The 14,408-nt window shown below is 34.0% G+C and overlaps 2 protein-coding genes across 4 annotated transcripts in view; one reads left to right on the forward strand and one right to left on the reverse strand.

Moving 5' to 3' along the window:
- The window catches only part of LOC106868939 (myotubularin-related protein 10-A), a 408,915-nt gene that overhangs the window by 75,776 nt on the left and 318,731 nt on the right, over positions 1-14,408 (forward strand). The gene's annotated exons all lie outside the window — the stretch shown is intronic.
- Positions 3,301-14,408, reverse strand: part of LOC106873751 (leucine-rich repeat protein SHOC-2-like) — a 705,478-nt gene continuing 694,370 nt past the window's right edge. Inside the window, exons 18-19 of the mRNA XM_052973213.1 lie at positions 4,965-5,134; positions 3,301-4,839 (exon numbers count right to left, since the gene is read on the reverse strand). Coding sequence (XP_052829173.1) covers positions 4,801-4,839; positions 4,965-5,134 — 209 coding nt within the window. The 3' untranslated portion in view covers positions 3,301-4,800. The remainder of the gene's footprint in view (positions 4,840-4,964; positions 5,135-14,408) is intronic.

A 14,408-nucleotide genomic window follows, 5' to 3' on the forward strand; every position in this document is an offset into this window, starting at 1 on the left:
ATTTAACTCGATTTCGATTTCACTTGCCTCAACATGTCTTCGCAAGTTGAGTTTAGTATCCAATTTAACTTGATTTCGATTTCACTTGCCTCAACAGGTCTTCGCAAGTGGAGTTTAGTATCCAATTTAACTTGATTTCGATTTCACTTGCCTCAACAGGTCTTCGCAAGTGGAGTTTAGTATCCAATTTAACTCAATTTCGATTTCACTTGCCTCAACAGGTCTTCGCAAGTGGAGTTTGGTGTCCAATGAAGGAAGGTATGCATAAGTGGACTGGCTGAGGCCTTGTATAAGAATTTTCATTTACTTTAGAAAATGAATTTGTATTAAAGAGAAAATTAGCAATCATAGACTGAGAAGAAATATGAGTTGATTATCAGTAAGTATATAAGTGATAATGTTTTTATTATACACCACTAAAACAACTGTAGAAAACAATTGAATTATGAAACATCTTTGAAATTTATGAGTTACTGCTTTTTGTTTATTACATATATGTGTGTGTGTGTGTATACACATACATATAATGGTGCTTTGTTCAGTTTCTATCCACTGTATTCCCTCATTAGGAATTGTCAGTCCAGGGCTGAGTAGAAAACAAAAAGAATTAACAAAACAAACAAAATGTATTCATTATTTATTGTCTCTTTTTCTTTTCATGTTTCCACTTGTATTTTGACTTCCCTCATTATATAACCAACTGAGGAGTAATGTAGCAGGTCTTTGCCTCAGATTGAACCTGAAACTCATATTTTCCAGTTTTTTGTCAACAACAACCAGACAATGTTATGAACCAATCATGTTCTTTGGCCAGACTGACTGCCATCAGCAAAATAACTGACCATTCAAAATTGCAAAACACTTGATGTCATCAGGAGACAATCTAGTTACAGTTGCTAAGGTCTCCCCAAAATAGGCAAAAACAATTAGTGACCAGTCAACAAGAATTTGAATGCAGATAGCAGCACATCAGCAACCTTTCAGTAATTAGCAACTAGATCTGGCAAATATGAAAAACTATCTGTGATAAACACTACTATGAAAAGAATTGTTTTCTCTTTTCTGTTATTGTAGGCAGTTGTGATTGGTAATTCTTCTTGTAAGCAATGCTGTATGAAGAAATGAAACCAGGACTTCATTGTTGTATTTTCATTTCATATAACTGTTTCACTTGGCTCCACTCTAATGAATACTATCTTCTTGTATTAGCTAGTATTTTTATATATTGTCAGTAGAATGACTTACTATATTAAAATTTCATTAATCTACTTTTATCTTGAAAGTGGTTGGGCTTAAAAGTAGAAAACAATATCTTTAGAAGTATCCACTTTGTTGTAAACATTGAATCAGGCACTCAAGAAAAAGAGAACACTCATTCTCTTGATGTTCACATATGTATTTTTTTTTTACTTAACCAAAGTTTGAAGTAAATTACAAAAATAATTGTAATTTAGTGTTTCACAGGTAGAATTTTCTTTTTCTTTCATAAAATATTTAAATATACCTTTTGGACAAGACTTATGTAAAACTGTGATAACTAGAGTCTACAATGTCATAGATTTTTACACTCTGAAAATACTTTGCTGCTTAATTCACCTACAAAATCTTATAATTTTACAGATAATATTTTTTCTTTACTTTCAAGTTGCTTTCTTCTTCCAATAATGTCTGAAAAATTGCCTAAATTTCAAATAAAAAAGAAACATATTTAAATATAAATTAGAACCTGAACTTCTAACTCTGTAAAAGACACATTCTAAATTTGGTAAACTTGGTAAATTTGGTAAACTTGGAGGAAAAGAGAAAGTGCTTCTGAAGGCAAATGCTGATATTGTGTCCCCAGGAAAAAACACTATAACACTTCAAGCAAAATTAATAAATGATCATTATCATTACAGAATTTAGAAGATATGCTACCAGTTTTTGGTGAACTAACTCAATGACTGAATTTTGATAACTAACTGAAACTGTTTGTTTCACTTACTTTTCAAATGCCTTTGTGAAAACATATATAACTTCCTACTTTCTTCTAAACTTATTGACTTTGGGAGGGAGGTTCATCTAAATATAAACACATTTTAACATAAAAAGTCTTTAACAAATATATTTCTAAAGAAAACACATTTTAAACAATGCCTTTATGTGTTTGTGTGTTATTGATACAAACGTTTTCTGGACAGGTATCTTTGTCTTTTCTGATTTTGATTAAAACAACATTTTGAGCAGTTTGGTGTCCATTTGTCAAATATATTTATTTCTTGTGATTTACATTTATGTAATTAACTATTCAATGTACAAACTTTGAACAAAAACAATAAATTTCAACAAGATTTACTAATTTAAATAACTTTTCTTCCATTCACTTTCATAATAGAATATATTATATAATCTGAAATTAGGGATTTTTATCCTAAGGTAGGAAATATTCTTAACAAAAAGAGTGAAAGAAAATATAAATAGCATCAAATATCATTGATGTGTTGGAATAAATATTTTACTGAATTAGAATTAATCCCTCCTCATAGCACAGATATTTTATTCAATTTTGCAAACTTTATAAAACCGTTTTGCATGTAAAGATAATCGTCAGTTTCCTTAAATTCTTAATATACTTTCTTTATAATTAAGAAGTTTATGAAAATAAGACTAGAGAATGAAAGAGTAGAAGAGAAGGGAAAAAGAAAATAGGATAAATTTAAGTGTTTCAAATTATTTTACATTTGAAATAAAATAAGAAATGAAAATACTAATAAAATTAAAATAATCTCTTCATAACATAAAATAAAAGTGTAGCAAAATCTGATGAATTAATAATGTTAATAAAGTAAGAAAATGGACATAAATTTTTCTTATTCTCTCATTTAATTTAAATAGATTTACTGTAATTGAAATTGTTATTTATTTTAGAGTTTTTTTTTCAAATTATTAAGACCAAAAAAAAAAAAGCATTATAAAAATTAATGCTAAAAATGTGTTCTATATATATTTTTTTAAATGCATATATTTTTCTTACTAAACATACAATTTTTTATTTCATAAAATAAATCTCATTTTTGTTTGTGGAAATTTTTAATATTTGGTTAGCAGCTGTAATCACTCAAAAAAAAACAAACAAACAAAAAAAACATAAGGTAATGTTAATTGTATTATTCCTTGTTTTGTTCTCTTAATTCTTAGTATTTAACATACTTTTCTGTTGACACTTAACTTGCACTGAACTTTACCTATTTACAAGTGAGATTTCAGTGCTGCATCAGCATAATTGAATAACAATTATAAAAGGTAATAATATCAACAAAATTAATATTTCAGAAATGATTTATTAATTGAAGTGAATTCAGTAGATTTTAAAAAAATCTTTATCAATGAAAAATGTTTTCCCTTATTCCCTGATAAAAAGTCAGACTCAGAACTGATTCCTGTGAGTAAATCCTGGTTGAAGTATTGCTTGAGATGCTAACATTATTTCCTGCTAGGATTTGTTCTTTTTAATAAAATTCATAAAATTCAGGTGGTGTGGTGAAATTGTAACCATTTTAAATTGATTCAAATGTTAGCAAAACCTAAATTTGACAAATATTTGGTTCCTTAAATAAATTAGCACATTTTTGATATGTGCAAAGGGATTAACATTATTTCTGAAGTGATCTTGGAAGTATAGAGCAAATAGAGTCAATCAAATAAATATAAAGCAAGAGTCAATGAAAGGGAGGCATGTTTTCATGTCATATTAAAACAAGAGGGTTCATGTTCTTTGTTAATAGACATTTCCTTGAAAGTTTTTATTTTCTTAAAAAAATATGAACAAATGAAATATGAATAAGTGACTAAAATAAAAATTAAATAATATAAACTTTTATGAAAATAAAATATTATAAAATAATTATTGAAGAATAGGAATGATTTATACAAAAAAAAAAGCTAAAGAAACAAAATGTTCTGTTGTGAAAATTACTAAAAAAAACTGTTTGATTCAATTGAATTAATATTAGTACATACTAAATTATAGTATGTTATTTAAAAAAATGCACAAGGACAATATCATAAATCAATTTCTGTGATTTGGGCAAGTTCATACAAAATTTGAATACAGAAAGAGCTGTGGGGAAAAATGAATAAATATTAAAAAAAAATATCAGCAGGGATGAGGTGATATAACAGAAATTAGTGCCAGCAGCAAAAGCCTTTTTTATTATTATAATATATATATATTTATCAGCAGATTAAAAAAAAAATGAAATTACCTATTTCCAAGACACATAGCTTTCAATTATCCATTTGTGAATCCTTATACTTTCTGTAGTTACACTGATTCATTAGACATTAATTTATTCTTTAAGATTATTATGAAGCTGAAGTATAGAAAGGACAGGCAAAAATAGCCCAATATAGCTGTCTAGTACTAGAGAAAAACTGTAAACTGTTTGCAATTGAAAGGCCTGGTTGATTTTAACTGGGCACTATTAGAGAGACAGATATAGAAAAATTCTACTTAAAAATAATAGTGGTAATTGAATTAATCATCTAAAGAGATCTAACATTAGCCAGTAGATTCATAAACTGTTGTGTAAAAAAACTTGAGAAACTGAAACTGTATATTTAGAAAGAAAGATTGGAGAGGCAGATACATCACAAAGATGACTGACTATTTAATGAAGCAAACTGGTATTGGTATATCTAAGAGAACAACAATAACAGCAGTATTGGCAGCCCAGCAAAATTAGTAGCATCACTTGAACAGCAATAGTAAGAACAGTGATGGAATATAAAAGGTAATATAGTCTTCTATGTTTCTTATTCTCACATCTGACAATAGTAAGGACCACGCAGCTTCAGGAACTGGAAAAATAAATAAAAAACTGAATTATCAAAACATATGATATATAGAATATTCACAAAAAAGTGACAAATTCAGATTTAAGTGAAGAAAATATAAAATGATAAAATGTCAATAATGTAATAACCTGAATAACAAGAGATGGTCCTTTGTTTACAATTTCTCCAGGAATTTGACTCAGAGGGCAATTTTCTATGCTCATAATCTGTAAGTTTCCACATAAAGCCAATTCATATGGGAGACTGTGAAGTTCAGGGTTGTCATTTATATATAAAGACTCCAAATTTTCAAGACAACCTGAAAAGAATAAAATCAACATTATAGCTTTTTATTAAAATGTTTTAAACTTCATGTTTTATACATCTTTTATCTTTTACTCATTTCAGTCATGAGACTGCGGCCATACTCTGGCATCACCTTGAATTTTTTAGTCGAATGAATTGACTCCAGTACTTATTTTTTTAAGCTTGGTATTTATTCTATCAATTTATTTTTGCTGAACAGCTAAGTTACAGGAATGCAAACACACAAACATTAGTTGTCAAGCAGTGGTGGTGGTGGGAGGGGGGACAAACACAGACATAAAGATATATATATACGATAGGCTTCTTCCAGTTTTCATCTACTAAATCCATACACAAGGTTTTGGTTGGCTTGAGGCTATTGTAGAAGACACTTGTCCAAGGTGCCATGCAGTGGAACTGAACCCAGAACCACGTGATTGGGAAGCTGGCTGCTTACCACATAGCCATGCCTGCACCTATATCATTTTTTGTAGGATAAATACTGCTAGATAAAATAATGTAGTTATTTATTAGTTTATGGTGAAGGTGCATGGCTTGGTGGTTAGAGTATTGGGCTCACAATCATGATGTAGTGAGTCTGATTCTTGGACTGGGCTGTGTGTTGTGTTCTTGAGCAAGACACTTCATTTCATGTTGCTCCAGCTCACTCAGCTGTAGAATTGAGTTGCAAAGTCACTAGTGCCAATCTGCATCAGCCTTTGCCTTACCCTTGGATAACATTAGTGGCATAGAGAGATGAGGCTGGTATGCATGGGTGACAACTGGTCTTCCATAAACAACCTTGTCTGGACTTGTGCCTCGGAGGGGAATTTTTTGGTGCAATCCCATGGTCATTCATGACCAAAGGGGTCTTTTTATGATTTATAACCAACCAGATAAGATATTCTTAAATTCTTTAATGTTAAAAATGTGTCAGTAATCACACAAAATATACACCAAAGAAAGAGAGTGAGGTTCATTTACAAAAGCATGAATGATATACAATTACCAGCAGGGGGCAACATTAAATGTTTTATCACTGAACCAGTCACAACTCAAAGTAAACAAGTCTAGATTTTGGGGAGGATACAAAAATATAAATACCAATTTAATCATTTTCTTTCAATACAAATATTTTTTCCTTGGTTGCTACACAGTTTGAATATAAGGCCATTAACTTCAGGATCTTTGAATCATCCATTATAAAGACCTTTTGGTGGGGAAGACTACCAAAAGTTACAAGTGAACAATTCTGTAGCATAATTTGGCTGATTGTTGATGTCTGTTCATTGAAAATAGTGCTTCAGCCTGCATATGAAGCACGGAGTAACTTTTTTCTCAACTGTGTGTTCCTATATGTACATATACACACACATACATACATACAATCATAGGAAAATATTAAACTTTCCACATAGCAGTGTTTTTTATGTTATTCTACATTTATCTTCAAACTTTGTTTTTATACCAAATAAAAAATTACAGTGCATACACAAACACATAAATGCATATAAAAACCAGTCATCATCCATAAATGAATAAAGCTTGGTAACATGTATCATGCAATTAGTTATTTGTTTTTGATGACTACATAGTTGTGAGCAGACAGACATCCACTCAACCATCTCACTCTTTAACCCAGTGGCCTATCTGGGGTGAAATAGCTGGAAGCAGAGAAAGATGCAATAGCATTCAGCTGGTACTTATTTTTATTCTGAGTAGGCAGGAATAACATAAAATTAAATGACATGCACAAGACCATAATGAGCAGCCTGATTCAGGAATCATACTTGATGCAAAGCTGGCTTTTGTCGATGATCCATTGTAACAGTGAAATCATGTGATACAGTAGTGCCAGCCACCAGTACAGATGATCATTTCATTAACCAATGTAGTTGGTGCTTAATTAGCATGTATCATCAAGAGATGGTAATTCTGGAAGTATACAGCAGTTTAAGGTGTCCTACACAACACATTCAATTAAAATTGAATGTGCTAATTATTATATATACAAGTAAGGACTGTGGCCATACTGGGGCACTGCCTTGAAGGGTTTAGTCACACAAATTGACCCCAGAACTTTTTTTTATAAGCTTGGTACTTATTTTATTGATCTCTTTTACTGAACTGCTAGGCAACATGGATGTGAACAAACCAATACCAATTATCAAGAGGAGGTAGAGGACAAACATGCACACACAAACAATGAGCTTGCAGTTTACATTTACCAAATCCATTTACAAGGCTTTGGTAGAACAAGGGCTATAGCAGAAGACACTTGCCTGAGGTGCCATACATGGCTGTGTGAATAGAAGTTTGCTTCCCAACCACATGTTGCTGAACCTAGAAACATGTGGTTGGGAAGCCAAATAGGTCAAAGAAAGGCTTTAACACATTTCTAATGATCAGTTACAACTGTTTCATATCAACTCTGCTCTCTATGCCAGTTAATGCAAAAGTTCCAAATGAAAATTTACATATTTGCAGTTTTAAACATTAGACCTGCATCAAAGGTGCAATCTACTGACTTGGCAGTGTTGTATTTATTGCAGCAGATTAAGACTGTATTTCCTGATACAGGAGGTGGACTTATAGAGGGATGGTGCCCTGTTCACGTTCTGTAAGTATAGTAAAGTAGACCTAAAATGAAAAAGCAAAAGAATCAGTTTTTTTTTTAAGTAACTGATGACTAGCTGTTACCATAGATAGGAACACTTGGGTGACAAACTTCTTAGATGTAACATTGCACCTAAACACAGTTTTGTGTAGTGCTTGCCACAAACCCCATGAAAATTTGCAGTGTGTGAATAGAAACCCTCATTACCCTAGAGTGGTCATCAAATTGATAGTAAATAGCATCTCCACTAGAATACTGAGACTGTTTGCTAACAGTGACATCACCATGCAGAATGCCAAATACTATAATGGAAGCATTGGTCAGGGCTAGGAACAGAGAAAATCTTATATATGCCTCAGGGAGGCGTACTTTCTCTCTCTACAAATCATCTACAGATGTCATTTAAATCGGAGGGCACTAGATTTAGCCATACATCAAATAGCATTAAAACAGACCACCATGGCAGTAGGTGACAAAACCTGTATTCTGCAACTAAGATCTTAAATAAAATAGACCCTAAGCAACACCTAGGGGGAAATAGCATATCTATCCTCACTAAACACAGTCAACAGATGTGTTTAGATCTGCTGCCTAGGAATCATAGTAACAAATTACACAAGAGGAATATAATTTGGTTTACCCCCACCACCCTGTACAGAACATTGCTACTGATAAACCTGGCATCTTTGTCAGGGCTCTTGATAAGTGTTTTCTCCCTACACTTAGATATCATAGAATATTCAAACAACACAATGTCAAGTTATCCTACTCAGCCACACCGAACTTGGTGCAAAATTTAGCTGCCCTAAATAACAGAAAGCTGAACTCTAAGGCATATAAGGACCCAGCATAGCTTCTGGTTGAACCTGTTAACCCTAGTTCAACCCAACACAATAATGGCTCTCTGAAGAAGTTCAGGAAGAGATTTTGTTGCAAAAGGCTAGAGCACCTGCACCAATCCATAATTCCATCCTGATAATCAACTACTTGACAGAGATGGGGTCCAAGACTGTCTTTCAACCTATATACACTCCAGACCTTGCTCTCTGTGACTTCTAGTTGTTCTCCATGCTGGAGGAGATGAAGGAGGCTGTAACAAGGGTCCTGGACACCTTCACTTTGAAGGACTTCCATGAGGCCTTCATGAAGCGGCTAGAGTGCTACATGTGCAAAGGATCCTACTTTGAAGGAGATTAGAGTTTTTGGTATTTCTTTGCAATTAATAAATGCCTCATCTGAAAACTTCTGGAATGCTTCACACACGCATGCACGCATGCATGTGCGCACACACACATGTATGTATGTATGCACACTCCTTGGCTTATCTTTACAAGTGAAGATTTATGAAGAGGAATGTGCATATTTGTTGCAGGCTTGCTGATGCTCTATGAGTCCAATTTGAGACAAACAGGCATAACCACAGAAACTGCATAAGAAGGTGGTGTCTTTATTTTTCCTCCACCTCTTAGCTGCAAGGATTCTCCAGATGTCTTCAAAAAAGGCTGTTGCCTAAAGGACATTGAGGCCAGGTCTCATGCTCAGGGATAAGAACAGACCACTGGTGGTGATCAATGTGACAGACGCTGAAGGATTTCTTTAGGGAGCCTTTCATTAGTGATCCTCTATCTCAGTAACCAGAGGAGAGTTCACCATACTGCATGATCTCAGGAAGTCAAGAGATTTTGTGGAGATGTTCTAGGATTTGCTACAGACCTTTTCTGCTTACAATGTCAAATGCTTTGTTGAGGTCAACAAATGTGATATGAAATCCGTTGTTCTGCTCTCTGAGAAAAGCATGCATACTTTTACTATCTCACTTACAGACTGTATTTGTAATGTGCAAATTAGCTGTTAATTTCTTTTTCTGAAAATCCTAGCCTATCCAGACTGTCACTTCGGCATTTTATTCACAAAACCAAGTGCACCAATTATAATTAGTATAAATGTGAATTTATAATCTTGATAAAGAAGCTGGAGTTTTCAAAGCAGTTGTCCATAGTTATCTTGTTTCTCTTTGAATTTTGAAGAGATATTCATATCATCAGGGCAGCTGACCTCAATGATGGCACATATTTTTTTCTTGTCCATCCCAAACAACAAATATTTGGTCTCATGTTTACACTTGATAGAAATTTTGATGAGAGTGTTCTGCCAATATTTCTTGTGTTGATATTTGTGTATGCATAACAGGGGGATTCTTTCTATTTATTTCAGGACAGTTTTTCAAATGGCATTGTACAATGTCATGTTGTATATGGTGGTAGTACCATGATAACATTTTTGGGCATCTACTAATCATGTGTGATGTATTCCACAGAAATATGACATAATCAACATGGAATTCAAAGTATACTTTGATATTTGTGGAGATCTCTGTTTCTGCAAAGATATAAATGGCTTGTTTGCAGCTATTGGAATTGATAATGACCCAAAAGAATGGCAACTTTACACAGATAGCTCAGCAAGAATCCTCAAAGAAGTTTTACTGCCTAATGAAAATGAGTATCCATCTCTTCTTACCCATATTCTGTACAGATGGAGGAAGAATACAAAAATGTCAAAAAACTTCTTCAATGTGGACTGTAAGTGGGATGTTTGTGATGATTTTAAGCTGACTGCCTTCTTGCTTGGATTGCAGGGTGAATACACAAAATATTTGTGCTTCCTTTACCGATGGGACAGCAGAAGTGATCATGAACATTACTGGAATGTTAAGTGGCTCCACAAAATGACATGCAGTTGGGAAAGCAAAGTGTTATCAGACAACCTCTTGAGGTTGTCTTATAACCACTGTTGACGCCAGAGAAACTTGAAAAGGCAATGAGTGATGTTGAAAGAGAGGCATTGTGATACAGTTCATGGTTTCCTAGGTAACAACAAAGATTCCAACTACAAGCAGCTGGTGACAAAGCTTATTGAGAGTTTTAAGAACTCAGGCTGTCAAAGGGGCACTTTTTGCATTCATATTTAAACTCTTTCCTGAAAACTTAGGTGAGCAGTTTATTGAGAAATTTCATCAGGAAATTGCTGCAATGGAGAAGAGATACCAAGGAACACTAGGATACTGTCATGATGGGAGACTATGGTCACTTGCCCATAAAGATAAAGGATCTCACAGTAGGAAAACACAGTCTTCAATGCATTTCTAGTGTAATCTCATCATATACCTAATTACATTTTCCTTTTCGCTTAAAGTGAGATGCAAAAAAATGATTACAAAAATATTACTTGATTGATATTGTCACACAATGTAAATAAGGTCAATAAAGCACTTCTGCAACAAAGCACTTTTTCTTCCAATCTCTCAATCACTTAATATATTGAGTAAAATCTAAGGATATTTTTGAAATCAGAAGTAAAATACCACAAAACATTGAAAAGATTTAGAAAAACAAAATTGGTGTTACAGTGTCATAAACTATGGATGAGATCTGATAGGATTGACTGTTTCAGCATAATAATAGTAATGGGATCAAGCAACTCAGCACAAGTCACTGATCTCCTCAGAATATATTTCCTATTCCAGATAGAGACCTGGTTTTCTAAGCAGGGAAGTGGTGGTGGCAAGGGAATCTATATAGGGAAAATGCTCTCATCATATTAGATAGGTGTAAATTGGAAATAGAGAGATCATTATTTAAATTCTGCAAAAATTTTTGACTATCTGTTACTACATAAAATAATTACTGTAGGGTAAACTTTCTTGATGAAACATTTAGTCTGAATACTAAATTATCTGAACCATACCATAAACTAGACAAAAATCTAGGGTATGTCAATAAAAAATCCAATCACCCACCCTCTATCATAAAGGGAATTGTAAACAATATATCCAATCGAAAATCTAGATTTTCAGCAAATGAAATATTTAACTCGCGTGCACATTATTACAATGTAGCATTAGCTAGGGTTGGATATACTGAGAAAATTAAATATATACCTGATAATAATTTTATTAATGTATATTTCTTTAGTAGAAGAAATTACAAACACAAAATAGATGAAGGCAGTCGTCTCAATCCAAGAAAGAAAAAAATGGCACAATGAATAACACTAAAGGGGAAAATAGGGTTAATTTAAATGTTAATTATAAGTATAACAGGAATTTTTGAGATAGCAACCCTCCCACAGATTATACTAGTCATAACAGACCGAACATCAAATATAAAAAAAATGCAATGTTTTATGGTATAATCCCTTTTTTGGATTACATGCATCATCCAAGATTGCTAGGGACTTCTTTACTGCATTGGATAGGCACTGTTCTTAATCTAATAAATACCACAAGAATTTTAACAGATATAAAGTGAAACTGTTATATGCAACATCTAATTACTTAGAATACTACATTCCTAAGCTCAATAATAGCAAGATAAACCAGGAGGTCACTAACACCATTAAAAGGGGTAAAGACAAAAATAATCCTTTGAATAACGATTGCAATACTAATCAAGCTTGTCCAAATAATTCTAATAAAAAAAAGTAGTAATATAGACAATGGCAAAAATAATATGAGTAATAATTGAAATACTAAAAATCTCAATAGTAGTAGTACTGGAAATGGTAAAAAGGATAGTGTTGAAGGGTATATTGAGAGCACTAATAATAACCATGGAAACAAAAAAAATAAAAATAGAGTTAAAACTGGTTGCAACGGAATAGATAACAGTGTATATAAGAAGTACATACGTCCGTATATATATATATATATATATATATATATATATATATATATATATATATATATATATATGTATCTGTGAAAGAGGGAAACCCAGGAAGACATGGGATTAAGTGATGAGTACCAATCTTAGGATGTTGGAGCTCATGGAGGAAATGACAATGGACCGAAATGTCTGGTGATATGAGGTCTTAGAGAAGACCTACCCACATCAGCAAAATTGAGTTCTAGAAGTGTTGTGTTCCATCCCCATATAACAATAACATTTTTACACAAGAACCCAAACTACATCTCTTCTCTTCCTCACATTTCCTCTTCATACACTATAGTCTTTTCTCTCACTCCCCAATCCTGTAGCAGATGCACATGAACATTAGATAATATGGACAAAAGAAGTAGATTTTCTCAAATGCCAACAAGTTTCCTTGAGGTTGTAGATAGCTTCTGTTATAAAGTGACTAAATTGGTAGTGGAGGAGGATGTCCTGAAAGTACAGTTGCTGGAATGAAAATAGGATGGAGACAGTTCAACAATATTATCTCTGATGGCAACAGAAAATTTCTCAATCAGAGTGAAAGGCAAATTGTATGATGCTTGTGTACAAACATCTATGTTCCATGATAGTGAAATGTGCACCCTGAATACAGAGGACATGCTAAGACTGGAGAGGAATGAAGCTGGTTGTCCCAATGAATGTACATGTACGATAAAGTGCTGTGTAAAGAAGTACCAATGACTTGAAACAGATGGAACTTGTGGAAATGGGAGATCCAGGACGACATGGTGAGGACTGATCTTAAGATATTGTACCTCACAGAGGAGATGAGAATGGACTAAATGTCTGACAATATGAGTTTCTTAGAAGACCTGCTCACCACAGCAAAACTGAGTTCCAGAAGTGCTGTGTATTATGTGTTCTCCATCCACAAGTTACATTAATTCTCTTTCCAATGAACCAAACCTCATCACATTTTGCACTACAATCCCTCTTACTTCCCTGCTCCCCAATGCCACTTTGTCATCTCTTTCATCCATCCTCTCCCTGCCAACTGAATCATTGCTATCCTGCTGCTCCCCTATATATCCATATTCACCACTAACTTTTATCCCCTTCTCCCCCTTGTCCTTCCTTCTCTTCCACTCTTATGAACTCCCTGTTGACTCACCTTGTCTAGTCCTGTGTACCACTTCACTTACATTCACCTCCTTGTATCTTGAGAGTACAACCTGGCACACCTTCACTACCATTTTCTTTCTCTCTCTGACTGGGACAGCCACATATTTCCTCCACAGCATGTCACCTTTTTCTGTCCCTCTGATATAGTTTAACTTCCCATCACCTGGCACAATACTCCTCCCATTCCCAGTTGAGGGGTCTTTTGTCTTGCAAGTTACTGGGTGACTTTGCAGGTGCCATGTAAAACACACCCAATACACTCTGTAAAGGAGTGGTGTTAAGATGGGCATCTACCAGTAGAAACCATGCCAAAGTAGACAGTAGCGCTTAGCATAGCCTTTTGTCTAACCAGCTCCTATCCAACCTATGCCAGCATGAAAAATACTGTTAAATGATGATGATGATGAGGAGGATGACAATAATATATATGTGTGTGTGTACATATATCATCATCATCATCGTCGTTTAATGTCTGCTTTCCATGCTAGCATGGGTTGGACGATTTGACTGAGGATTGGTGGACCAGGAGGCGACACCATGCTCCAATCTGATTTGGCAGAGTTTCTACAGCTGGATGCCCTTCATAACGCCAACCACTCCGAGAGTGTAGTGGGTGCTTTTACGTGCCACCGGCATGGAAGCCAGACAGCTGCTCTGGCAATGATCACGCTCAGATGGTGCTCTTAGTGCTCCACTGGTACAGGTGCCATCATGATTTCGCTTTCGCTTGCCCCAACAGGTCTTCGCAAGCCGAGTTTAGTGTTCCTACAAATTTAGTTCGATTTTGATTTCACTTGCCTCTCCATGTCTTT

This window comes from Octopus bimaculoides, chromosome 15 (assembly GCF_001194135.2).
Source record: "Octopus bimaculoides isolate UCB-OBI-ISO-001 chromosome 15, ASM119413v2, whole genome shotgun sequence".
Classification (NCBI taxonomy): Eukaryota; Metazoa; Mollusca; class Cephalopoda; order Octopoda; family Octopodidae; genus Octopus; species Octopus bimaculoides.